We start from the raw sequence: 23,357 nt of genomic DNA, 5'->3' as shown, positions 1-23,357 counted from the left end.
CAGAAACTGCCATGCTGGGGTGGGTTATGGGCGCAGTCTGAGCCCACCTTTTGGGGTTCTTCTTGGATAGTTTGGATGCAGGTGGATGAGTCTCAGCAGGGCCAAAAGTCATTCACTCCCTGCATTGATAAGTGTATCTCAATGTGCCTGCCAAGCACTGTGCTAAGCATCAGGGATACTTGAGATGAACGTGATTCCTGCCATCCTAGATCTTATAAAATGAGTAGGGGAGACAGTGCAATAAGCAGACATTAATGACAACACTTTGGGGAAATTGAGGGAATCTTGGGAGCTTATAGAAAAAGCCATTAAACCAGTCTTGTTAGATCAGAGGACCATCCAGGCAGTAACTAGAAGATGCTTAGACATCCAGAGATTCTCTGTCAGATACTGCAACAATCTATAAAGTTCTTAAAAAAATAGCTGCTCAATTCCCTCATGCACCTACCTTCCGACTGGGCAGGTATGGCATGGATTTTGGGCATCGGTGTTCCCCAGGTGATTTTTGGCTTCAGCCTGGATTAAGAATCAGTAACCCAAGATGAGCGGGGGTTAGGCAAGACCACTTCTGGGACATGGAGCAGCAGGTCAGCCCTTGTACTTGGCCTTTTATGAGATCCTGGGGAATTCCAGCTCCAGAGGTGGCCAAACATCTGGAAGGGACCCAGACTCAGTGTACCCATTCAGGGATTATGGGTCAGATATGACACAGTCCTAAAGTGAACCACACCAGAAGCCTTGAACTATTCCTGGAGGTACCTTCGCTCAAAGAGAGGTCAAGACTGGGCCTCGCATGGCAGGGAGAGCAATCTTACTTCTTTTTGATTTATTTGGTTTTCTATAAATCAGCCACAGCTGTGGTCCTCAGAACCCAGGGAGCTCCGAGCTTCAGGACCCTCCTACTGTGCAGAAGCCCGTGAAGTTATCCACAAAATCAACTATTAGGATGACTCTTGGACACGATGAGCCCTTAGCTCATAATAGCAGAGATTTTTCTCGAGCCTATAGGCTCCATCACCCTTAATAGTTTCTAAGAATTGAAAGGGGAAGGGTTAAAACCTCCACCTTGTTCATACCCTTGCAACCTGTGGGAGCAGCTGTGTGAATAAAAACGAAACTTAGCACATAAAAAGAATTAGAAAATTTTGGTTCCTTTAATGCTGGAATAATTGCCTCTGCTTTGGACCCAAACCAATAAATCGCTAGAGAAGATTAGTACAAATGAAAAATGAACGAATGGATAGATAGTGATGAAACTTTTGTAGATTTTCTCTGAAAAGGGCAAAAATGAAACCAGTTCTCCCCCTAACTTTTAAAGGCCCTGAAATGGAAGGCAGCAGATGGGAGGGAACATGGTCCTGATGGTTTCTGAACCCCGTGGTCCTTCGTCTAGGAAGGGCCCCTCTCACAGGAGACTACCTGTGTCTAACATTTGTCACGTGCCATGTTTATCCGCAGAAGACTGAGTTGTGACTTCAGTTGAAGTGAAGCTGGAACATATTCATTCATTCATTCATTCAGCGAATGTTCCATTTGATTCTGTGTGACAGACGCATTTCTGGTTCTGAGGATTCTGAGGGGAAGAAGACAGGGTCCCTGTCCTCGCCAGGTTTTCACTCGAGCAGGGGTGGGTTGGTTGGCTTGCTGGTTGATTGTGGGGTACAGCAGGCAGGCGTTTTTGTCTGCAAATCACCCAACCAGTCATAAGCGCTCGTCCTCTCGCCTCTGCCTCCACCCTCTGCCCTTTTCTCTAGCTATGGACCATGGGCTAGTGTGGGGAGTCCACATTCCTCCAAGGCCTCTGGCTGCCATACTCTGTGCCATAGGAGCCACAAGAGTGTTGTCTGATGAGCAAAAAGGCTCCTCAAGGTGCTGATGTGGAGCTTTGGTGTCAAAGGCCAAATCTAAATGGAGACTCTTGCTGGGAGACAGTGTGGTACAGAAGCCTAGCCCCTGGACTCCTGCCCATTTATTTCTGTAAGGCTCAGGCAAGTGGACAGGATGCGCAGGTAGGTGGGCTATGCAGGCCTGGAGCCGGGTCACCAGAGCAGGCTTACGTTCTGATGGAGGTTGCCCAGCGCTCCCTTCAGCTTCAGTGAGCTGCCAGCCGCTAACAGTGGGTAGAAGAAGCCAGTTGGTAGGAGATCTGGCTCCTGGAACCTGTTTCCTTAAAATGTTTCCCAATCCAGGCTGTCCACAGGTAGGCAGACTGACTCTGCTGTCCCACCTTGAAGGGAACCTGCTAGACCTGGACATGGGCAGTAGCTGGAGATCCACTGCCTTGGAAACACTATGGCGAGGTTGAACTGGAAAGGTCCCTCTTGTGGTCTGAAGGTACCTCTGTCCTCCCCAGGCCAGAAGAGCAGAAGTGGTTTTGGTAACGGTGATGGCTCTTTTTGGCATGGGCTTGCTGAGACAGCATGGTGGAGCACTCAGAGCAAGGGTCGTGGGGTCAGATGACCTAGATTCTACCTCGGTTCTACTGTCTATTAGCTGTGCGACCTTGACAAGTCACTTCACATCTCTGGCCTTCAGTTTCCTCTCGTTGCAAGTGAGAGGGTTAGGCAGGGTGGCTTCCTAGGTCCCTTCCAGCCTAGAGACTTTAACCTTTGCCTGTCTCTGTCCACAGGCCTCGCCCCGGGCCAGCTGTACACATATCCTGCCCGCTGCTGGCGTAAGAAGAGACGATTGCACCCGCCTGAGGATCCAAAGCTGCGGCTGCTGGAAATAAAACCTGGTCAGTGCCCTCTGGAGCTTGGCTGGGCCCGTGATGGGAGAGGTGGGGAGTGCTGGGCTCGCCCGGGACAAACATGCTTTGCTCCTTTTTCCGAAGGGCTGAGTTTTCCAGGAGAGTGAACGAGCCCAGTGGTGCTCAGAGGTGGGCCTGCTCTCACGTGTCAACATGTCCATGCATCCCCCTGAGATTCTCTCCCCTCTGGGTGTCTCGTGTCTTCCCCGTCTTTTTGTCTCCCTCTTGCCACCCCAGAGGAGCAAAGCAAGCAGGCGCAGGATGGAAACAGGCCCAGGATGAATTACTTTCCCAAAAGAGCTGGAGGAGCCACAGCTCTTTTGGGTCGGGAGATACCTTCCTGTGGCTTCAAGTAAAGAAAGCTTGTCCCAGGTTGTGTGTTTCTAAGGAGAGCGCACCGTGTGCCCTCACCCCTTACTGTGAATGAACTTCTGGAGCGTCTTACACGAAAAGGGCCAGTCACTTAAGATAGAATCCATCTTGGATATGGAAATGGAAGAATTTGGGGTGAGAATTTGCTGCTAGGTGATGCTAATTGCTTTGTGGCCATGCAGAAAGAATTGCTTGGTTTTCTTGACTACTGATGTGTTACTATACTTCTGAGTAGCTGGCCACCTTCAGACCTGTGTCTGGGTTGCAGCAAGGCCCTGGGTCCTTAGCTTTAAGGGAACCTCTGTTTTTGGGGGGCGCTGGGGCTGGGATGTGACTCAGGGTGGTGGCAACATTGCTGTCAATTGGAGCTAATGCAGAGCTGACATGCTCCCTCCCACTGTCGTCAAAGGAGTGCAGACCCGGCCTCATTCCTGCCTTTCCACACTGACCCCTTTGGCTGCGTTTTCTCTGCAAAGTCTCTACTTACAGCTGTTCAGGATGCTTTCACTCCGGGTTCATGGTTAAGCCTGATTCAATATTTTGCGTTCACCCCGATTTCACTTATGTAGAGGTTTTATTTGTTAGGGGTGGGAGGCGGCTAGATTCTTCAGTGTGCTCCATCCAAGCTCCAAATGGCCTTGCACAATTTACAGACCCTTGCAGACACTCCTGGGTCATTACTGGGGTTGTTCCAAACTCCCCAAGATGCAGGTTGTAGGAAAGCCAAGGCTCCCAGAGCGGCAGGATCCAGTAGAAATGGAATGTAAGCCACGGGTGGCATTTTACATTTTCTAGTAGCCACGTGAAAAAAAGGAACAAGAAACAGATGAAATTAATTTTTATAATAGTCTATTTAATCCAAAATATCAAAAATATTATCATTTCAGCACATGGTCAATATAAAATTATGAATGAAACATTTTACTTGTTTTTGGTATTGTTTTTGGATTCCAGGGTGCATTTTACACTTTCAGCATATCTCGTTGCTGACTAGCCACATTTCAAGTGCTCAGTTGTCACCTGTGACTAGTGGTGTCCATACTGCTTAGTGTGGTCTGGACCAGCAGCACAGGCCTTACCTGGGAGCTTGGTAGAGATGCAGAATCTTGGGTCTTAACCTGAATCTGCTGAGTCAGAATCTGCGTTCATCAGATCCCCAGGGCCACATCCCCAGAATGCACATTGAAGTTTAGGAAACACTGGTCTTGAAAACTTACAGGTCGCCAGACCACAAGTCGGCATGGCGTGAGTCCCCATCATCTCTATTAAACATAAATGTCAATAGAAACAATTTACTTTGGAGGCAAGGGCTCCCTCCTTCCTTGTTCCAGATCCATTGGTCCTGGTCTCTTGGAAGAGGCTTGGATGGATGATGAGGTAACCCCTTGTTTGATCCTTAACTGGACCAATTTAATTCTGCCCCATTCAAAGCTTTACAGTAAGTACTGTAGCAAGAGGGTAAGCACATGCCAGGTGGCTGTGTGGACTTTGAGGGAGGGTCCTATTCAGGTGTCTATCACTAGTTGGACGTGTCTCCATGTTTGAGTACGTGAACCCTCTGGGTGTACTTCTCTCTCTGTAAATAGGCCAGTGGGGCTTGGGATTCCTCACTAGCCTTACAGGGTCATCACAAGGATCAAATGAGCCATGTGTAATAGTATTTGCCCTTTCTTATCCTTTTAATTAAATTTTTTTTAATTTATTTGAGTAGGTAATACAGTCACATATTTTGACCTTCCAAAGATAAATATAGTGAAAAATAAGACCCAGTCTCCAAAGAGGCAATCAATGGTACCAGTTTTTTGAGATTCTTCAAGATAGCTTATGCACACACAAGGAATTACATCTCTGTGACCCTCCCCTCCTCTTCTTACACAGCACAACCCCCTTAATTGTTGCCCTTCCCATTTAAAAATGTGTCTCAGGCATTGGCCATGTCAATATACAGTTTCCTCAGTCCTTTTTTACAATTACACAATATTCTGTTGTATGAATGCACCACAACTGATTGAACCAGGCTGTTCCCAATTGTTGTTTCTAATTTTTCCAATTTGGCTAGTGATGCAATGATTATTTTGTGTGTATATTAGGACACCGCATATGTAACTTGTTAATTTTAAGGCTTTTATTATAAATACTTGACGCTTATTTTAAATTGTTAGTCTTTAATTTTTTAAAGTCTTTATTCTTAACATTTGTATAAAATGTCTTTAAGAAGGACACTTTATATCAGACTAATTGGATTGTCTCTTATAGAATCAAAGACATTTAGTGCTTTAAAATACCTCAGACATCATTAACTCCCATTCTTTGTTTTCTTGAAGTCCAGACAGGTTAGGAGACTTGCTCAAAGTCACACAGCAATTCCTGTGGGAAACAGCAGAGAGTCTAGTTGTTTGATTTCTGTTCAGTGCTTTTTCTGCTTCTTCATGCTGCCAATAGACATACTAACTTAAAGAAATTTTAACAAGACTTTTTCCCTTAAAAACTTTACTTTATGAGTATAAAACTAACATACATTAATTCTTAAAATGCACCCAAGAGATAGTTGGAATTCCTTCAGTCATAAATGTCAGATACTCAAATCAAACGAGTCTAAGCAAAAGGGGAAGTTTGTTCACATAGCAGTGAATTTGTGTTTACCTGGTTTCAGGCATAGCTGCATCCATGGGCTCCCACATTGTAGTGAGGCTCTGTCGTCTCTGCTCCTCTCTTGAGGCAGCCACCAGCAGCCCCAGACTCAGCACTCACCACACCCAGCAGAAAGGCAGTCCCCTTCAATAGCTGTGGCAGAGAAGTCCCTGGAAGGACTGTTAGCTGACTGGGTTTAGGTCTGCCCCGCCAATCACTTACACCCAGGGGATGGGGCACTGATTGAATAATAGTCATCATCATCATAACTGGTGTCTGAACAGCACACTGTAGCTTACAAAGCCCTTTATAAAGCATTTTCATTTGTGTTACTGCCTTTGGTCCCTCCCATAGCCCCGGGACGCAGAGCAGGAAGGGAGGGTGAAACTGTTATATGCCCATTTTATAGGTCAGGGAAGTCAGGCTGTAGGCAAAGCCAAGGAGAGTTTACTGCGCTGCTCACACATCTGAGAACTGACAGCCTCACTGATGGTGGGAGTGAGGCAAGAAGCTCCTTGTGAGTGTCTGGTCCTTCTGTCTACAGACATTTACTTTGGCCACTGGCCTCTCAGTAGCTGAATGTGGAGCATCTGGAGTCACAGCTGTCTTTGATTTGCCCCATCCTTGGGCCTGCCGTGGCTTACAGGGAGGGGAAAGGAGGAACCCTAGGACTGGTGGTTTGCTGTAGCCAAGTGCCCACCAGCACATGGCGTCTGTGTCTGTGATCATTTGAAAGGTTCCCTTGGGCTCTGCCCTCATGCTTGGAGCAGAGGCCATAGTGGCTGTTCTAGGTCTTGGGTGGTAAAGGCCCAACCCCTGAGAAGGCCAGGGTCCTGTGGGAGGCCCTCCCTGGAAAGATGAGTGCCAGCCTGGCTGAGGACAGGCTCTCAGAGGCATAGCCACATCCCAGGGTGGCGAGAGACCCTGGCTAAGCTGGGCTCACCCAAGTTAGGTTCATTCCTCGAGGCCAGCACCCAGGCGTGAGAAAGAAGAAATGGCCCTGGGCTGGAATAAACAACTTTTCAAATGACAGAGCTCCTTCTCAGACGAACTTGTTCCCTCTCTTTGGGTAGTCAGACCTACTACTGACCCTGCTAAAAACAAAACCAAAATCCCACAGCCTAGGGCCAAGTGTTTGTCATTTGTGTACCCTGTTCTGAGTCTGGACCACAGGGGCCAGCCCGGATCTCAGAACGTGCCACCACCAGCCTGTGACTGCAGGTTGTGAATAAAGATGCCTGCGGAGCGCTGGAGAGTCACTGATAAGGAGCCTCGGACCTCAGAGCATCAGGGCCAAGCATGACCAAAGAAGTGTACCACCCCCTTCCTGGAGGCCACACACGTTTGCATTTGAATTTTTCACACACGTGAAGATTTCAGAACAGGGTTTCATCCAGGGCCTCAGCTAGCCCATATGGCACCTTTGTGTAAAAGTAGAAGAAGGCACCCCCTTTGGGTGGGCTTTTACAGAATGATGCCCCTTCTGGTGGATTATACAGCTCAAGCTAGGTCTCAGCCCTCTGTCCCCTGGCGGGTGTCCCTGTGCTGGTACAACCTGCCCAGCTTTCAGTGGCTCTGCCCTCGCCATTTATGAAATGCTGAGAGGAGCTTTTCCCTATTTTGGAGTATGTCCTCCCTAAGTACAGGGTTGACTTGGACAATATTTTTAAATGACTCTTATTTTTATCCCATTTGATTTGGGTTCAAAGGGAACTAGGTTGTTTTGGTTGATACTTTTGAGTGTAACTCAGGGTAGGGTCATTGGTCAGAGTCCCTAGAGAACTTGCTGCAAATTCCTGGTAGGTGGGGTCAGTCAGCTGGGTGGACGGAGGCCCACCTTCCCAGGGATATAGGAGGAGTTGAAGGAAACAGAGATGGAGGGAGAGGCTGAGGGTCTGCTCTCTTGTACATAGTGCAGTGGAATTGGGTATAACCTTTTTGAAGGTCAATGCATATTAGGATTTAAAAAGCACATGCTCTTTGACCTAGAAATTCTGCTGTTAGGAATGCATCCTATAAATAAATATGTACTCACAGTGTATAAGGTTGTCCATTGTGGCGTTGTTTGTAACAAGAACAACAAAGAATGGAAACAACCAGAAGGTCCATTTATGGGAGACTAGTTAAATATATAGTACGTTCATAAAATGGAACACTATTTTGTCTTTCAAAGGAATGAGTAGAAAAAAATAGAAAGATGCCCAAGATATGTTGTTAAGTGGGAAAAAAAAGCAAATTGCATAATATTATGTATAATCCTCTTTAGATAAAACTTGCTGAAAATTAGTAATCAGTTTGTCCATCCTAGGTTGAATTTCTTTAAATTTATGGAATCTAGAAGAATGAGTTTGTGTTGAAAGAAAACCAGCGAATGAACCAACCAACCCTCGGCACCCTCTACCACCCAGCCCTATGGAGTTCATCCTCTTCTCTGTCTTCCCTGCCAGCCTCCTGGTGTGGGCTCTCCCGAGCTCCCCTTGACAAGCTCCAGGAATCTAGTCATGTCTGTGATCCTTGGGGCCTCCCTTGGGCTCCAGCATCAGCACCCATCTCAGGGGAGAGGGAGAGAAGTTCCCCTGATTTGTGAGAGATGGGGCACTGGTCTAGAGCAGAATTATCTCAAGGCATGAGTTTCCTTCCATGTCAGACCCTACCAAGGAGAAAGAGGAGATGCCACAAGCAATTTATCATGCCAATGCCCAGCTTGTCTCTCCCGTCTTCCTTTGTGTCCCTGCCTGAATCCAGCTGGTGGCAGGCAACTTTCAGCAACAAAGACCAGTGTGTAATATGGGTTAGAGTTGTCCTTGACCCCATGTCTGCAGAGCTGAGAGCTCTATCAGGAAACCAGGTCAGGGCAAGGGGAGGGAGTGTAGTTCAGGAATCCTGAGGGAGCTTGGAGAGGGTCTGAGGACAGGGCTGCAGAACCATCCACTTCTGGTTCAGCTCCTCAAAGCACAGAGCTCATCTGGGCTGAGTAGCCATCATGGGGTGGGGAGTAGGGAGCCGGATCATGGCTGCTGCTAAGTCATTTGTTCCTGGGCTAAATTATACACTGATGGAGTACTCCCCAGTCCTGCTGTCCTCGTCCCATCTCCCTCTCTGTGAATGTGCCATCTCGCCTTTACTGCTTGCTGAAAATAAAAATGTGTCTGTGTGGGGGTGGGATGGGGCCGAGAGCTGGGGAGAGCTCTTTGGAATTTGAAAGCATTCTCAATGTCCCTGGACCTATGTGTTTCTCACGCCGAACATCACCCCTCCGATCAGCCTTGAATAAACATCTCGCAACCTCCTACTTGCCTGGGCGTCTGAAGGACAACACATACAACATTATTTCTCTCCGCTGACTGACAATGCAGTTCAGTGTTCTCTACAGCTTGCACTGGGCTGCAGAGGCAAATGCAGGTGTTTCATGGCGCAGCCATCACAATTCATGCAACATGAAGACTTGGGCAGGGGCCTGGTGCCAGAGAGGGGCCTCCCCTGGACCGTTTACCCAAGAATGGGGTTCTGTCCTTGCGAAGGGGGAGCCGAGCTGGCAGGAGAGGAAGGTGGATAGTAGATATCCACCAGAAGGCCCTGAAGCAGGGCAGATGTTGGGCAAAAGTCAGCTGATTAAAAAAGAGGCCTTTAACTTCACTATTTCTTTTTTTTTTTGAATGAAGAAAAGAAAAAGGCTGGGAACAAACTTTTACTTGTGTCCCTCTGGATTAAATGCTCAGATCGTCTGCTTAGATCAATTTAACATCTTCCAACCCCAGACCTTTTGGTCCCCGTGGTCTAGGGCAGATTTCATCTTTATTTTAGAGGTTGGAAAACTGTGGCATCAAATTAGGAAGTTAATTTCCCAGAGGACATCAGTGGTGAAGCCAAGGAAAGAACCCTATGGGGAAGCCTGTTGGAACCGGTGCCATGTTGCTCCAGGACGCAGCACACACATTCATCCTGATGTTCTCACATCAACGGCGCTGTCACAACAGACGTTCATCCTGCTCCTGAAATGTACCTGAGGCTTGCAAATCCCTTCTGCTTGGGGACACTTGGGGAGCAGCATGGCTCTTTGCCACTCTTGCCAAATTCCAAGGGTGATGGGAGGGAAGGCAGCCAGGAATAGGGTTCTGGTTCTTTCTCTTCTTTTTTTGGCAGCCACTCAACGACTGGGAATGAATGACCAGGATAGTCACTGCCCCTCCACACATGTTGGGGGGACATGAACAGTGGGGTAGGAACTCTGAGGAGACGGTAGCCTAGGGTGCCCCCGAGCAGCGGGTGCCATAGCCAGTTAACAAGCAAGTCACAGGGACCCTCAGAGGTGTGCCCCCCCGGGGGGACCATCCAGGCAGAGAGGCCTGAGTCCCACCCGCCTGGGCAGGGGCGGAGAGGCTGGCTTCGCCCACCTAGGGTGCTGTTCCTGCTGCACTGAACTGCCAGCACTCTACAGATGGGAGCAGGCTGCGGCCAACTTCCCCAGCTTTTGAAAATCCTGCATCTTAATTAGTTCCCTACTGCTTTCGTACATGGCCCACATTTTAATAGTCTCCAGGCTTCTTCCACCATTTGCTCTCTGATGTTCGCTGCGATTTCTCTTCTCCTCAAGACAGTCCCCCCTGACTCCTCCAGCACCCTCCCAGTCCGGGAACAACTTAGGGAAGGCCGATGTGCCAAGCATGTAGCCGGAGATTGATGAGCCTGTCAGCTGGCTCCCTCTGCCCCCCGCCCTCCCCCTCCCATGGGCTCCTAGCAGGGATGAGACGGGCGGGGGTAGGCGAGATGCAGGGAGGGGAAGGAAGGGACCAGTGGAGCCCCCAGCCAGGTGTGAGCCAATGGACAATGCGACCTTCTCCCGGCTGGCAGAGGAGTCTGGCTGTGTCCTTCCGAGGGGGAAGGACGCTCCGGCTCCCACCCCCATCTGTCAGTGCTTATCTGTCTCTGGCGGGGGGTTGCCTGAGCTTGGTACGGCTGGGAGAATGGATGCCTTCGAGTGCATCAGGGGGAAATGACCAGTCATTTATCTCTTTCCTGCAGTGTCAGAGCCTGCAGCCATCCATCCTGGAGGCCTGCAACAGCAGCTTCTTCAGCTCTTGTTGGCCTCCTGAGTAGGAGATCGGGAGAGAGGTGGGCAGGTGACTCCTGCCTCTGCTTCATGCCCCAGCTGTTGATGCTCCTTTTGCTTTCCTGGCAGTCTGGGGAAAGGAGCTGGGTCTGGGACACTGAGCCTGGGCCTCCTGGCACTGCTTGTGTTCTACAAGGCTCTGGGAGCTTGGGCTGGCGGAGGAAATGGGCAGCAGCTGGGAGCTGGTTGGGCAGCATGTGCAGTGGCTACAGAGTGTCTGTGGCCATGTTTTGCAGTCGGACCTGGCAGAGACACATTTAGAGGATGGGGTATAAGACCGAGGAAGCTCCCTGTTCCTCCATTGCCTGCTCTCTTGCGTCTTTCCCCAGTGGAAGGGGCACACTTGGAGGGCAAGGGCCCACCTGATTCTTCATCTGCACCCCCAGCACCTAGACGAGGCTGGCACATGGTAGGTGGACAGGAATGACTGATGAAAGGGCTGAAAGAGAGAAGATGCCGGGGTTCCATCTCAAGCTTGGAGGTCATGGCTGCACTGCCACCATTCCCCTTCCATGGATGAGGGAGACGGAGGTGGAGAGGAGAAGCCTTCGGCAGCTGACCTGGCCTGTGGGGCCTGTCCCAGTTTTGCCATCTTGCCCCTTTTTGGTTTTAGGTCATAGCAGCCTTTCCTGTGCTCTACAGCTGTGTTCTGCAGGAGAAAAGGCACCAAACAGGGATCACAAGGCCTAGGTTCAAGTCCAGACACCTCCACCCACTGGCTCTGTGATTTTGGGCAATTACCTTTCTCTGGCCTCAGTTCTTCATTTGGGAAATGCAGATCGTGGCGGCTGCTTTGCTCGCTTCTTAGAGTTGCTCTGAGAGTCACAGGGATGGGTGGAGCTGGAGGATGTGGCAGGGGTGAGGAGGCACCTTGCTGCCACCTCAGGGCTGCCTTGCTGGATGGGCCGAGGGGGCATCAGCTAACGCTGTTCCTGTCTCCAGCACCGACACACTCCTTGCAGGCAGCTGCTGCCCAGCTGGAAGAGCGTGTGTTGTCCGGCCTGGAATGGGAACGCATATTGCCCTAGAGTCTTTTGAAAGGCTTAAGTCTAGTATCTTCTACACTGAGGAGAGGAGACCTGGCAACGGGCTGTGGGATCCACCTTCACTAGAACCACGGCTTGCACAAGTGCCCCACTTGTGTCCTAGAGCTTAGTCCTCTGGCATCCATTGCCCAGGGTGCAGACATCAACTTGGAAGGCTTCCTACCTGCTTTGACTGACACCTGTTATCCTGTGGTGTGCTAGGACGGGCCTGTCTGGCTGGGGCTTTTCTCCTGCCCTTGGCCTTGGCTGATCTGTCTGCTGCTTAGCATACACTCTGGTACGGCTCCAGACCTTCGCCCCTCAGCACTAGGCATCCAGCTTCTATCCTGGTTTACTGTGTGGGGATGCTGCCCGCTCAGGGGCCAGGGACTGCTCCCCGATATATACTTCCCCCTGGATGTATCTGACTACCAGGACGTAAGCGCCATGAGGACGTGGCTTGGCTGCGTCACACAGGGCCCTCTCCTAAGCACCAGCTCGGTGTGGGGGCTCCACGCGTACTCCTAACGGGTCTCCTTGCTTCTGTCCTCACCCGCCGTAGTTTTTTTCAGAGCCATCCTGTTAAAGCATAGGCATCCTCATGTCACTCTGTGCTTGAAACCTCCAGTGGCTTCCCATAGCACTCAGAGTAGAAGCCAACATCTTGCAGTGGCCTTCACGGCCCTTCAAGGCCCCTGTCACTCTGAACTCGGCCCCTACTCTTCCCCCACCTGCCGTGCTCCCGGCAGATGGGCTGGCCACAGGGCCTTTGCACCAAGGCTCCTTTTCCGGGACCCTCCTTTCCTGGGGGGCAACGTGGCCCCCTCTTGCCTCCTTCAGGTTTGCCCTTTCCTGGGCACATTTAAAAGTGTAACTGCCCTCCCACCGCCCCCACACTCCAGCTTCCCCTTCTCTGCTCTGTTTGTCTCCAAAGCACTCGTGACCATCTGTCATACTGTGCATCTCACTTGTTTGTTTTATGTATCATTTCTCCCCCTCCCCACCCCTAGAATATAACTCCTGTGAGGCAGGAATTCTCGTCTCTTGTTCACAGCTGTGTCCTCGCACCTAGAACAGGGCCCTGTAGACAGTAAGTGCTCAGTAATTGTTCACCCGATGAATGAATAAAGCAAGGCATCTTCCATGTTGTTCCGCTGGGGTCTCCAGATCTGCAGAACGATGCCCACGCTGAAACTGAAGCAGGGCCAGCACCCCGGCCCTCAAGCTGTGTCTTGTCCTCTGCCTCCTGTCTCTGTGAACAGCTCCTCTTCGCTTCCATTCCCCCTGTGTGCATGCCCAGGCTGGGGGAGGCCGTGCCTCACCGCGCCCAATGGCCCGAGAATGTCAGAAGGTGAGGAGCTTGCCGAGAAGCGCAGGCAGAGGGCAACTTTAGGAGGCGACAATAAGGGCACCCACACTGACTGAGCACGCCCCTTGTGCAGACACTATCCATATCTCATTTGGCTCCATGACAACACCGGGAAGCGGGTTTTGTTCTCTTGGTCTACAGAGGCGATCAAGGCCAAGTGTGTTGTTTAGGTGCTAGAGCTGAGATTTCACCCCAGAGTGGCTCTCGCACGTCCCAGTTACCTGTATGCCCTTGAACTGTGTCACCTCTCAACCTGTTCCCATCATCTGTTCCCTCTCCATCATCCTGCTAAGCTGCATTGACTTGGTTTGCTGGCCAGCCCAGTGGTCATCTTCCTTTGACAATGTGGGTGTTTTCCTGTGTCTCAGGGGTCGAGGAATGCTCCTCTGTGGTGCTGACCTCTGGGTGCTGGAGGTCATCCTGTGTGTCAGCTTCAGGGAGTGCGTGGGTAGGCACAGCAGAGAGTGGGGATCAGAGGCCATTTGGGGGAATGAGCAGTCGTCCTGTTGTGTGACTATCCTGGGATTCTAAAACAAGCGGTAACGAGGGCCTGCCGGGCACAGCCTGGGTGATGGGTCCTTAGTGTGAATCTCGTCTATTTTGAGCTTTATGAATCACAAAACAGGGAGTCAACGCAGCCAAGAAAGGGCACCCCTGAGGAATGAGCAGATGGATTCCTGGGCCTGCCACCATCTCAGGAAATCAGGGCTTTGGTTTCCCCCAGTCTCTTCCCTTGTAGGGTGAGAGATAACAATAACCCGCCTTCTCCCTCCCCATGAGTCTGAGAGTCTGATGGGGATAAATGAAATAATGATGCTTAAGCTTCTTGCTCCTTGGTGTAAGTTGATGTATAAATCCAAGGAAATATGATGAGCTTAACTCCTCAAAATAATAAGCACCCAGAAGAGAAAACTGCACATTTGTATTTTTAAAGAAAAACTAGAGGCAGGTAAAAAAAAAAAAAAAATCTGAGCACTCATGATGTAGCAGGAGGATTGTCTGCCATTGTCTGTGGGATTTCTTCCTCCCTTTTGCACCATAACTCTATCTCCAGGCCTCTTGCGTCAGAGAGAGCCCGTGATGGATGGACGGATGGATGTGCCTTGTCGGGGTGTTTCACCACGATTTCCCTTGGGGCAGTCTGTCTGTTGGCGGAGCACAGCCTCCCGAAAGATGGTATCTCTTGCAAACTCGACAGCTAACAGACAGCTCCTCTCTTTGTATATTTCCCCAAAGAAGAACTGTCTTAATCTGTTTTTTATACGGCATATTTTATTATAATCCATATATAACTTGCAGGTTCCCAGTCCTCCATCCTGAGCCAAAAAATGCACACGGAGTCAGAGGCTCTGGGAGCCTGTGACATCCAGGCGTTTGCATTTTCAAATGACCTGGGATTTAATTACTCACTGTGCTCCCATGTTGCACTTTCGGGCTCATCTCACCAGCATCCTGTTAATGAGCTCAGTGGCTCCAACCACCCAGTAGAAGCTGTGCTTTCGGTGCATTGGGTGGCAGGCTTGGGGCACCTGTGTCAAAAGCCTGTGGCTTTGATCTCCAACCGAGAGGATGGCTGCCCTGTCCACAGTCCTGAAGAGAAGCCCTTGCTTGTCACTGGCAATTTTTTTCTTTGCTTTTCTTTGTGCTTTTCTTCCTTTTTTTTTTTTTTTTTTTAAAGACTTTCTATGCTTCAATCCTTGTTTGTCTAAGAGGTTTTTTCTTATTTGGAAACCGATTTGCTTTGGTTTGCACAGAAGCCGTCTCTGGTGTGATGGATTGTGCTGGAAGTCACCCAAGGAGTATCTCTGTTCCCAATTAGAAGTGGAGGCAGAGCTGCTTACGGGGGCCCAGGGAGGCGGCTGGCTTGGGTGACAGCAGCTGCTGCTCTGGAGAGAGTAACGATCCGTGGGTTTATATCCGTGTGTATAAAATCAGGCTAATTTAAAGATGAATTATGTGGGTGTGTTGGACCATTTTCTTTCAATGTGAAATGTATGATGGCTCCTGTCCGGTTATGAGGTCCCCAAATTTGTATAAGGGTCAAAATGAATGCACGTTTAAAGTATTACTAAATCCCATATCCAGATGAGGTGTATTAGAAGAAAACAATCAGTGAAGTCCCTAAGGGCTCCCTAGGGAGCGTGTCTAGGACGTACGTTGTGCAAGAGCTTGGACCTGTTACCTTTTTTTCCCTTCACTCTGGGACCTCCTGTGGTCAGGTGCCAGAGAATGTACCCTCTGCTGGTTTGCTGGGAGGGCACTGGTTACTCCATCACCCTGACCTTGCAAACCTTACCCACAGTGCTTTGAAACCAAAGTTTGCCAGTGGGCAGCTAGAATGCTCTCCTGGAGTGGCGCTTGGCTGGGTATTAAGTTGGCAACATTCAGAACCGTACTTAACGTCCTTCCATGTTTTGGAAGCAAAATCATAGCAAATGTTACTTTTAATGCCATAAACCTGCACCAATATGTTAGCTACCAACCACGTGTGACCATGCAACACTTGAAGTGTGGCTAATCTGAAAACGTGCTGTAAGTATAAAATACTCACCAGATTTTGAAGACAATGCAAATAAAAGAACGTAAAATATTGAGTTAATTTTTATTCTTATTTATTTTTTTGATGAGGAAGATTTGCCCTGAGCTAAGATCTGTTGCCAATATTCCTTTTTTTTGTTTGTTTATTTGAGGAAGATTAGCCCTGACCTAACACCTGTGCCAGTTTTCCTCTATTTTGTATGTGGGTTGCCAGTGTGGCTGACGAGTGGTGTAGGTCTGCACCCAGGAACTGAACCCAGGAACCGGGGCCACTGAAATGGAGCATGCTGAACTTAACCACTAGGCCACAGGGCTGGCCCCTGTATTAATTTTTTAATATTGATTACATGTTGAAATAACAATGTTATGGAAGTATTGTGTTAGAGAAAATAGATTATCCAAGTTAATTGTACCTGTTGCTCTTTACTTTTTAAAATGTGGCTACTAGAAAGTCTAAAATTATGTAAGTGGCTTGCATTATATTCTCTTGGACAGTGCTGCTGTACCATTAAAATCAGAATTACTCAAACTTTGAGAATAATAACATGGAGCATTTGTAGGGTACTTACAACATCCTAGGTTCTTTACATATACGATCTAATTTTTGAATCTTAAGTTTTGAATAGAAAAAACCCAAAAATTGATAAGCCCCATTTTCCGCTCTGTTTCTCACACTGGTTTTTTGGGTGGCTCTTGCAGAGTTTCTTTATGCAGTGTATTTCTTTGATTCTCACACCAATACTATGAAAGAGATACTACCATCATCCCCATTCAACACATAAGGAGACGGAAACTTAGGGGCTTAAGTAACTAGCCGATGGTCCCTCAACTGGTCCATGGCAAGGCTAGGGTTTGACTCCAGGAGTGTCTGCAAGCAGAACTTCTATGAACGTATTCAATATTTTGGTAGTTAGGCAAGAAGGATGCCAGTGAATTTCTCTGTGACCCCAGGAAAGTCTTCTTACCTTTTGGTGCTCCACGGTCCTCATTGAGGGGTTGCACTCCAGATGCTGTTGGAAGTCCCTCTAGCTCCTTGTGTGTAGGGAGCCCATTCCATTGTTCCCATTTTGGTTCTCTTCTCCCTCTTGATTCTGATACTGTGTCCATCTGGGAAAGGACCAAAGGGCCAAGAGAGCAGGTTAAATTATGAGAAAGCGGGATGGAGGCATATTTAGCAGGGGAGGAGGAAGGAGCAGGAGGAGGAGGAGGAGGAAGCCCACAATGGATGGGAAATTCTGTGTGGGGTCAACACTGTCGTGGAAGAGTGAACGCCGTATGAGGATGTTCAGACGGAGCAGAGCCCGGAACTGTGGCACAAACCCGCCCCCAGCCTCAGCAAAGACCTGCCTTTGATCTCAAAAGATGAAAACTATGGAGAGGGTCTAGGAATGCAATGAAAATGCACAAAGGTTGGAAAAAGACTTTTCAAAGAAGGACCAAAAAGAGGCAAGATGAAGTCTGTACATCCTAGAGATGAGGTGAATGGGTTCCAGAGGCAGATCGGAGTCAAGTCAAGTCAAGTCAAGGCTGGACTTTGCTCCTTACCTCCTGGTCATATTAAGCGAGTTCCACACCTCCCTAAGCTGTAGTGTCCTCATCTGTAAAATGGGAGAATAACTGTGCTCGCTTCTTGGGTGGCGGTGGGGATTAAGTGATACGTAGCAACAACATCCGCCGCATTTTGAATGATTACCAGGTGCCAAGCCCTCTGCGTGTACACAAACATATCAGTGCCTGTTGGGGCTGAGCCTGGGCCTGCAAACTACTAGTAAGGATTCAGCAGGTAAGGCTCTCGTCACGGCCTTAATGGCGTCAAGAAAATATCATTTGGCTGCATTCTCATTCCGCTGTGTGGCTTTCCGTGAGGTTACTTAACTTCTCTGAGCCTGAGGTGACTCATTTATAAAATGGGATGGTTAAAGCAGACGATCTTAAGGTCCTTTTTGGCTCTAGAATGCTGTGTAATTCTGGAAACAGAATTTATTTAGTGTTGAGAAGGCTAAGGCGGATACTAAAATATGAACTTCAAATATGTGTATATATGATGATTATAAGTTTGAGGGATGGTGAGCAGCTGTCCTCTTTTGCCTGAGAACAGGACATGAGCAACATGTTTTAATTGTTTTAGATTAGACATTTGGAAGCGTTTTCTGACCTGGGAGAAAGAGTAATATGTCATCGGAGCAGGCGCTGGAGTTGCGCACTCTGAGCTCATTAAAGTAGACAGTTGATGATTTTTCTGACACTCAACTTCAGTGTTACTTCATCACATAGGCCTCCCCTGACTCCCTGGTGTAAAGTGGACCCCCTACCATATTCTTCCTATACATTTCACTCTGTTGTTTTCCTCCATCGCACTTGTGACAATTTGTAGTTGGATATTTATTTTGTATTTAGTGGGTTTTTTTAATGCCTTTTTTGGGGGGGTGAGGAAGATTGGCCCTGAGCTAGCATCTGTTGCCAATCTTCCTCTTTTTTTTTTTTCTCTCCCCAAAGGCCCAGGACGTAGTCGTGTACCCTAGTTGTAAGTCCTTCTAGTTCCTCTATGTGGGATGCCACCACAGCATGGCTTGATGAATGGTGCTAGGTCCATGCCCAGGATCCGAACCTGTGAACCAGGGGCCACTGAAGCAGAGCACGAGAACCTAACCACTTGGCCCCACCCTGTATTTAGTGTTTAGTGTCTGTAACTTTAGACTGTAAACCACCTAAAGGCCAGGACAGCCTTTGTTAAGTTCACCTCCTGTGTACCTGGTCCCTGCCCAGAGGTTGTCTTGTGCAGGTGTTAAGGAAATATTTGTTGAACAAATGGAGGGATGGATGAGTTTCAGAGGTGGTTGATTTGGTGGCGGTGCTTCTTTGATGGAAGTGGATCCTCGCCTGCCTTTTTTGGTAAGAAAAAGACTTTATCTCTCAAGAGACTCTAGATACTGTTTCTCCTTGCTGCCATCTTCTTTTGGGGACTGGCCCCTGTGGGTGTGTGTTTCTTCAGTTTCAATGGGATGCCCGAGCGCCCCTTCCTTGTGGACTGGTCGGCCTGCGTCTGGTTCTAGTGGAGGAGATGGAACAGGGGAGAGTTCCACTGGAATCAGAATAAAGCCCAGTGGAGCAGGGCCTGATGGTACTGGTTATATCCGTTTACCTCCACTCCCCCACCCACTCTTTGTCCTTCTTTACACTGCCCTGTGACCCAGGAAGCTGACCTCAGCGGGCTGTATGGACGAGTCTCCCTTGCCCTCTGGTGTCCAGTTGAGGTTGGCCAATGGGAATGCAGAGCAGGAAGATGAGTGTGAAAGGAGAGAGACTTTGGGCTACGGGGCCCTGTGCCTTGGTTCTCTCGCCCACGAGTCCCCAGAGGCAGGGCTCTTCTCTGCCCGAGAGCTCTGCTACAGCGCTCTCTCCAGGGTCTTGCAAACCCTCTCTGCCCCTCCAGGAACAGCAGTGTAATGGCTCCCAGTTAACTCCCCTGAAGGGCTGCACCATTCCGTGTTGCTCCCTTATTCCTGCCACACTCCTGTAAACAGTTCATATACTAAACTCTCAATTCCCCCTTACAAATGGGCATTCATTTCCCCTGACTGTTTTCTAGGCCCCACTCCCTTGTGTTCTGGCGCCCATCTTACCTGATACAGGGTAGGGACCATGCATGTAATTGCCAGGGGGTATGAGGTACAGGATCAGAAGAGGTGGGAGGAATATTTTGTAGTGAATCCAAATATGATCACCTATCCTCGAGGTTTCTGTTTTTAACGAAACAAAACTAAACAACCCTCTTTTGGGTTAGGAGTTTGGGGGACATCTTGAGAAAGGGATTCAGCTTCTCTCTCTAGTCTCTCTCATGGGCAGGGCTGGCTCTGTCTGCCACTGCTCACCTGACCCCATGACCTCAAGCCCCAGGTAGCTGGTCAAATTCTGATGTCTTCAGAGAAAGTGCCCTGGTGTGCGGGCACTGCAGCTCCCAGTGCTGATCTGGGCGTGTTAGGCATTGCACTCCTTCTTTCTTCCCTTGGCTGGTGAGTTGATGAGCACAGCCTCTCTGAAGTTGAAATAGCTTTTCATGGAGCAAACTGGAACTGGGCAGCCAGCAGGGCCGGGGGCAGGTCATGGAGTTGCCTACCATAGCTGGAATGGAGGGAGAGGATAACAAGACTTGAGGCCAACACTGGTGTGTACTGCTTTAGAGTTTTCAAAGCACCTGAACGTAAAGGTCACAAAATGACCCTGTAGGGGGCTGGGCATTGTTATCCTCACTTTGTAGATGCAGAAAAGGGCTCTGGGATCTTCGAGCACCTTGTCCAAAGTCCCAGGGCTAGAGGGTGGCAGAGGCAGGACTGAGACCCAGGCCATCTGATCCCACGTCCATCTGGTGCCCTGTCTGCTGTGCTGTCTCTGAGGGTGTAGGCAGGGTTGAGGTCTCTCTAGAACTGTGAACTGGAGATGGAAAAGCTGGACCCAACTCCCGTCTTCCTGTTCCGCCCCGAGGAGAGAGCACGGGCTGTCCTGTGTCCTACCCAGGAACTCTGGTTCTGGCACGCTCTCAAGGGCCATGCCTGCTGTCCCTCTTGTCCTTCCTTCTTCTAGTGGCCTGACGCTGCTTTTCTGTCCTCATTTTTCAGAAGTGGAGCTGCCCCTGAAGAAGGATGGGTTCACCTCAGAAAGCACCACCCTGGAAGCCTTGCTCCGCGGTGAAGGGGTTGAGAAGAAGGTGGATGCCAGAGAAGAGGAAAGCATCCAGGAAATACAGGTATTTCTGTGCCCACTGGGGCGACATCACCAGAACATCACCGTTGTGCTTCCAGAACTCCAACACTGGCTTGAGTCCTCCTCTCAAGGGCAAGGCCTGCGACTCAAATGGCCTCGTGGCACCGTTGCCAGGAAGCTGAAAAATTCTTTTCAGATTTAACCTGTCCCCGGAAGAAGTCATTGTTCCTCTCCCTTGATCTCCCTATTTAGCCATTCAAAATGTAGTTTTGAGCCTATTGGGCAGCAGGTACCATGCTAGGTCCTGGGGACACGGTGGTGAGAAGAACTCAGTGGTGGGGTGGAGAGTCCTCACCCCCGTGGAGTGAACAGTCCATAGTCCAGAAACGCTGGGGTTGTCTGCCCCAGCCAGTCCTGGGTGAGTGCCTGCCTCGCCCCCACTGCACACCCCTCCTTGGCTTTAGTTGACCAGCCGTCTCAGTTCTTGGCCAGCACTGCCCTTCCCTCCTTTGAGGCCAGTGCAGAAGTCACCTTGCAGGCATAGCACTACTGTCACATGCAGGGTCACCACGCAGGAGTATAATGGTGTGCTCTGACCATTTCTTTTTTATTTGTTTTGAGTCCCCATTGTCCGGTACAATGGTTGGCACAGAGTGTTGTAATAATATAAATTAATATGAATATTACAGCATAGTTTTTAATAATTAAATATGATTAAATTATTACAATTAAATTACATTTATGTTGTTTATATTTTATATTAAATTTTTATTTTTATAAGTATTATATGTTATAATATTACAGACATTAATTTTATACCCAATTTAATATTTATTAATTCATTAACATTATAATTACATTAGTAATAGTTCGGTTTTTGATTTGCTTCATAAATGCCATTGGTGTGTGAGGTCTATCGAGTCAGGGACCATGCTATCGTGTTCACCATCATGTCCTCTGGCCTTGCATGTGCCCAGCAGGGTCGGGTCTCAATAAAGATGTTGAAGGAGTCAGTGAATCTGGCCTCCTTCTCTGCCATTCCTGTGTTCAGATGGATGGTCAGATCTTTTCCATTTAGTTGTCACAACGTGGCTAATATTTGTCCCCTCCTCTGCTTCCCATGAGCTAGAGCCCTAGGGAAGACCTTATTGGTGTAACCTTTGTTTCTCTAACACGCCTTGGAGTCGTCTTCCATCCCTGTCTTCCTCATGCGCCCGACACCCAGTTCATCAGGAAGCCTGTGGACTGTGCCGGCAACAGACAGACATCCCTTCTCATCACATCCACCATGGCTACCCTGGTCCAAGCCACTCCCATCTCTGTCTGAGCTGTTCTGATTGCTCTCTGAGTGGGCCCCTGCTAATGGCTCAGAGGGAGCCTTTTAAAATTTAAGTCGGATCCTGTCCTTCCTGTGCTCAAAACCCTGCACTGGCCCTGTTCTCCCAGAGTAAAAGTCAAGGGCCTCTTACCTCTCTGACTTGGCTGCTTCCTCTTTGCCTCGCTCTCTCGGCTCCAGGCACACCGACCTCTTTGCTACTCCTAGAACACACCAGGCACGCTCCTGACTCAGGGCTTTGCTCTGGCTGTTTCCTCTGCCTGCAAAGTCCTCTCCCCTGACATCTGCTCGGCTCTCATCCTCACTTTCTTCAAGATTTGCTCCTATGTCTTCTCTCTGACGTTTACCCTGACCACTGTATGTAATACCACATCCTGTGCCCTCCTCACCCCCGATACTCCTGATTCTCACTCTGCTTTCCTTTTCTTGTCCCCATAGCTCTTACCACCATCTAACATACTTCATAATGTACTATTTATTATGTTATTGTTTATTTTCTATTTTCTTCCAATGGAATGTAAACTCCTCAAGGACAGGAGTCTTTGTCTATCTTGCTCACTAATATAACTCAAGCACCCAAACAGAGCCTGGCACTTAGTAGGCGCACAATAAATATTTGTTGAATGGATGCACGACCGAACGGATTCCTACAAGATGCCCCATCCCCAGGCCTTCCTTCTCCACATTTCCTACTTTGCTAGCTGACTTTCGTCCTGAAACAGAGGTCTTCTTGTGCCACCCTCTTGCTAAAAATCTCAGCTGAAAGACTTTTGTTTCCTACTAAATAAATGCAAAATGATGACTGTGACCTTCTTGGGCCTCTTCCTTCTGCTCCTAACCTGTTTTTCAGCCTTATTTCCCTCACTCCTTTACCCAATCTGTTCTTCAGCCTTCTTCCCTCCATGCCTTTGGTCACGCTATGCCCTTGATCTGGCGTATCTTTCCTTCCATCTCCATGTGTACAAATTCTACCCATCTTTTAGGCTCAGCCCCAGTGCCACCTTCCCCAGGAAGCCTTTCTTGAGTCCCCCACATCCAGGGGTATCTCTTCTTGCCTCTGGCATTTAGGATATCTAGTACTTTTATTGCTATTCATGTATTACCCCCACCCCTAGTTTTGGACTTTCAGATCTTTGATGTCAATGTCTGTCACATCTGTATTTCCCATTAGAGTATTGCTTGCTCAGTTAGTGTAATGTGTCTGAATCAGTGAACAGGACAGACCCATATCTCAGAAACCTTGATGCTCAAGTGACATTGTGACACCATCGTCATCCCCGACGTAAACTGAGTTTACTACATACAGAGCATGGGGCTGCCATCTACTGTGCTGGAAGCCCAGCCCGAGACCATAAGCCAATGAGTTTACATGTGTTTATTGGCTTTGATTATTAAAATAAAGTGCATATGTAGTAAATGGATTGTTTGTTCATTTTTTCATTCATTCATTCCACTGAAGTTTGTTGAGTGCTCCTCTGAGCAGGCTCTGTGCTGGGTCCTAGGAAACCAAGAACCCAAGAGAGACC

At 48.8% G+C, this 23,357-nt stretch overlaps 1 protein-coding gene and 1 long non-coding RNA gene across 5 annotated transcripts in view; one reads left to right on the top strand and one right to left on the bottom strand.

The window, feature by feature from the left end:
* The window catches only part of DPF3 (double PHD fingers 3), a 243,197-nt gene that overhangs the window by 113,629 nt on the left and 106,211 nt on the right, over positions 1 to 23,357 (top strand). For all 4 annotated transcript variants that reach the window (XR_011532874.1, XR_011532873.1, XM_008523767.2 and 1 more), the window contains exons 3-4: positions 2,630 to 2,737; positions 20,411 to 20,538. Coding sequence is in view for 2 of the 4 variants with exons in the window: in XM_008523767.2 (XP_008521989.1) it covers positions 2,630 to 2,737; positions 20,411 to 20,538 (236 nt within the window). In the remaining 2 variants the exon portion in view is untranslated. The remainder of the gene's footprint in view (positions 1 to 2,629; positions 2,738 to 20,410; positions 20,539 to 23,357) is intronic.
* On the bottom strand, positions 1,131 to 22,164 carry LOC139079327 (uncharacterized). The gene is made up of 4 exons (XR_011532875.1): positions 21,965 to 22,164; positions 16,760 to 16,901; positions 5,407 to 5,488; positions 1,131 to 3,912 (listed from the first exon to the last, which is right to left on the bottom strand). It is a non-coding gene; the product is annotated as an uncharacterized lncRNA (long non-coding RNA).

This window comes from Equus przewalskii, chromosome 25 (genome assembly GCF_037783145.1).
Source record: "Equus przewalskii isolate Varuska chromosome 25, EquPr2, whole genome shotgun sequence".
Classification (NCBI taxonomy): Eukaryota; Metazoa; Chordata; class Mammalia; order Perissodactyla; family Equidae; genus Equus; species Equus przewalskii.
Note: the sequence above shows the minus strand (reverse complement) of the source record. Positions and strands in the feature narration are given on the sequence as shown.